The 3,990-nt window shown below is 39.8% G+C and overlaps 1 protein-coding gene across 3 annotated transcripts in view; it reads right to left on the bottom strand.

Annotated features, from left to right (window-relative positions):
* PPP4R4 (protein phosphatase 4 regulatory subunit 4) overlaps positions 1–3,990 on the bottom strand; it is a 128,399-nt gene that overhangs the window by 1,659 nt on the left and 122,750 nt on the right. For all 3 annotated transcript variants that reach the window (XM_014582905.2, XM_014582904.2, XM_027767092.1), the window contains one exon: positions 1,467–1,614. In XM_014582905.2, coding sequence (XP_014438391.1) covers positions 1,467–1,614 — 148 coding nt within the window. The remainder of the gene's footprint in view (positions 1–1,466; positions 1,615–3,990) is intronic.

Below are 3,990 nucleotides of genomic sequence, written 5' to 3' on the forward strand. Positions count from 1 at the left end.
TCATGCTTTGATATAGACTAATGGTGATTTTTATGATATTACCCTTTTAAATATTTAAGCTAAAAGAAACAAAGGCTTCAAGAATTCGGACAAGATACAAACAGAGCATAAAAGGAAACCATGGGGGGAAAAGAAGAATAACTTCAACTTGAAAGCACAAGTGGAGTCTGTAATATCTTCTGTTCAGTGAACCCACAACTCTGGGTTCTATGCTGTATTCATTTTTCTTTTTCACTGTTTTAACAGGCTGTCACTATGCCACAATCCCCTCCACCTCAGCCTGTCTAGTAGCTGGGACTACAGATGTACACTAATGTGCCCAGCTCCTAGGGTGGGCTGAAATCAAACCCAGGCCTCCCATGTGGCCTGAGTCTGACAAATCAACCAGCCCATGGCTGGGCCTGTAATAATAGTTTTTATTTTCCTCTTTTTTAGTTTGTTTGTTTCTTTCTTTCTTCTGAGAGAAACAGAAAGAGACCCTTGAACGAGTCTTGATGCCATTCCAGCCACAGCCTCAGTCAGCTCCAGATCAACTGCATGCAAACCTAGAACCTTCCCACGAAGATCAGCCCTCACTGACCATCATGTGTTAGCCCTGTGCCACGGCCAGGCCCTCTGCAGTGATACTTCTTCAGTGGCATCAGTAATGCCGTCTTTCTGAGCACTCAGTGATTAAATGCCATATAATTAAATTACGAGTTTATACCCAGTGTTCTCCCAGAGTTAAATCCCCTGAACACAAACATTTTGTAGTGAAAAAAAAATAAATAAAACAGATCTCAGATAGTAGTGAGAGCTATTTAAATGCTTCATGTTGATTCCCTAAGGTTATACTGTTTTCCCATATATAAGTCATCTTACATAAACTAGTTAACATATCAGAGTCACATGTGATAATAATCCCTTTTAATTTAGAATGTGACCTCATTACGGATATTTTATTTGGGGGTGGCGGAATTTACCTCTATATATTTTGTTTGTTTGTTTTTTATTATTATTTTATTTTATACATTCAATCACTGCATATCACTAGAGCCTGTAAAATGAATTTACCCAAGGTGAACACACTTCCCACCAGTCCAACTGAAGATATCATACACATCACCATCAACAGACAATCCTCCATTTCTGTGGCCCTCAAATGTCCTCTATTTCTCACCTTGATTCCTTTCCTCTCGCTCTCCCTCATCTCCTACCCTTTTCCCACACTTTCTCCATATCCGTAACTGTTTCCATGCTTCTATATCCTCTAATCTTTCTGTTCCCACCATAGAGTGCGGGCAATCGGTACGTATACAGTGGGGACACACAGTGTCTCTCTTTCATAGCCTGACTTGCTTCACTCAGCAGTGAATCTTCCATATTCATTCACTTTCTATCAAATGCTTACAAAGTATTTAAGTGGGAAAGAAAGTCCGCTGGGAAAGGTAGGTTATCACTCAGCAGTACATCACGTGGTTACTCACAAGGTAGCTTTCCGTGGTTGTGTGTCCTTACTTCCATTGCTCTTTAGATCAGCTGAGTTGCCTGTGCCACGGGAGGTACTTGGTAGGGGAGTATTAGCAGAAAAAGAAGTTGGAACACTACTGGAATTACGAGTCCGGAATGAATCATCTGAAAGTAATACATGTAGAATCAGGCATACTGAATATACTCAGGAAGATGTAAACCTAAGATGAAAAGGTTAACAACAGCTGACTTCTTTTAGTGAGAGATTTTTGTGTGCACCTGTGCTTGCTGGAGAGACAAAGAGACACAAAGCAAGAAGTCACCCCCGCCCCTGGAGGGTGAGGAGTGGCCACGTTGCAATCCCTTCTTCCCTATTCTCCTCTTGGGATTTTGGGCATGCATACAAACATGTCCAGTGTAAGTTTCAAGCTGCCAGGTCCAGGACTTGAGCCCTGGTCAACCACGTGGGAGTCCAGCACCTTAACCACTATGCTACCTGCTAGCCCCCTGACTTCTCTTTTTCTTTAATTTTATGAAGTTATACTATATGTAGAAAAAAGTGCAAGGTTTTGACATAGTATACTGCCTGAAGCCATCACCACAATCAGGCTGTGGAAACACCCATCACTACGAGGTATTTTCTCATGGCCCACTGTACTGTATTCCTCCTTTGCCCTCCTCCCTCTCCAAACCACTGATATGCCTCCTGTCACTATATATTAGTTCATTTTCTAGATTTTCATGTAAATGGAATCATATAGTATATATTTTTTGTTTGGCTTCTGTCATTAGCATAACTATTTTAAAATTTATCCATGTTTTGTATATCAATACTTCATTTCTTTTCACTTCTGCCTGGCATTGCTATGAATGTCAAAAGTCGTTTACCCATACTATCTGTTCATAGACATTTGAATTTTTTCCAATTTTTGACTATTACAAAGGTGCTATAAACATTGATGTACAAGCTCGTGTGTAGACATGTTTTAATTTCTCTTCAGCAAATACCTAGAGTAGAACTGCTGTATCATATAAGTCTACATTTACCTTCGTAATGTCCAAATTGTCCAGTTTCTTTTCTTCTTCCTCTTTTTGTATTTTTTGCATACCCACCAGCAATGTAAGGGAGTTCTGGAGAATTGGCTCCACATCCTCACACATACCTGATATGAGCCTTTTTAGGTGTGGACAACCTGGTGGGTATGAAGTGATATCTTCCTTGTGCTTTTCTTCCTCATTGCTCTGAGCCTGCATTTCCCTAACAATTAAGTGATCCTAAGCACTCATTTTTTATTTTTTGCCATAGGGCACATGCACTTGCCAGAGACAGAGAGAAAGGGAGAAATCAACCCTCAGGTAGGATAGCCAAGCCCAATCCCATCTCCTCTATTCTCCTCTTGGGATTTTGGGCATGCATGCACGTGCACCCAATGTCTTCAAGCCACCAGAATTCAAATGGTAGTCGGCCATGTGGGATTCAACTGTTTTAACCTCCATGCCATTTGCTGGTCCTATCTATCTACCTACCTACCTACCTACCTACCTACCTACCTACCTATCTATCTATCTATCTATCTATCTATCTATCTATCTATCTATCTATATTTTTCATTCATTCACGCGCACACACACACACACACACAATACATATATTAGCTTGCTATAGGGTGTGTGTGCTTGCCAGACAGAGAGTGAGAAACCACCACCTGGGCAAGTGGGAAGGCCAAGCCATAATCTTAAGTCCTCCATTCTCTTCTTAGGATTTTGGGTATGCACGCACACCAGCCTGGTGAGATTTTCAAGCTGCTGGGTCCAAGACTCAAATTGCTCAGTCAGCCATGTGGAATCTAGCCACCTTACCCTCCAAATCATCTGCTGGCCCCAGGCCCAACATTTTTTAATGTGTCTATTTGTGTATCTTCTTCTACGATGTTAATGTTAATTATTTTTTTGCCCATCTTAAAATTGTCTAATTAGTTTTAAAGACTTTTTGTATATTCTGGATACAAATACTTTGTCAGATTTTTGTGTTATGCATATTTTATCCCAATCTATGACTTGCTTTTTAATTTTAATGCTCTATGTCCAAGTCCAAATGTTTTAAATTTTGATCAAGTCTAGTATGTTCACATTCTTCTTTTATGGCTAGTAGAAATCTTCATTCCAAAATTACAAAGACTTTGTCCTATATTTTCCTCTGAAATTTGATCATTTTAGCTTTTATGCTTATATTTACAATGCATTTTGAGTTATTTTGTGTACAATGTGATATAGGGACTGAGATTCATATTTTTTTTGCTCCTTAGCTTTTTATGTATGGATTTGCAAAAGTTATGGCACCTTTTTTTTTTTAGAATTTTTCTTTTAGGGCAGTTTTAGTGTCCCAGCAAAATTCAGAGGCAGGTAAAGAGGTTTCCCATATATCCTCTGTCCCTACTGATGCATAGCTTCCCCCATTATCAAGGGCTCTCAGGTTGATTCATCAGGAAGTAGAGCCTGGTTGGAAAACCAGAAGGTAGATCTCCCTGTTGTAATTCTCCT

This window comes from Tupaia chinensis, unplaced genomic scaffold (genome assembly GCF_000334495.1).
Source record: "Tupaia chinensis unplaced genomic scaffold, TupChi_1.0 Scaffold143913_1, whole genome shotgun sequence".
Classification (NCBI taxonomy): Eukaryota; Metazoa; Chordata; class Mammalia; order Scandentia; family Tupaiidae; genus Tupaia; species Tupaia belangeri.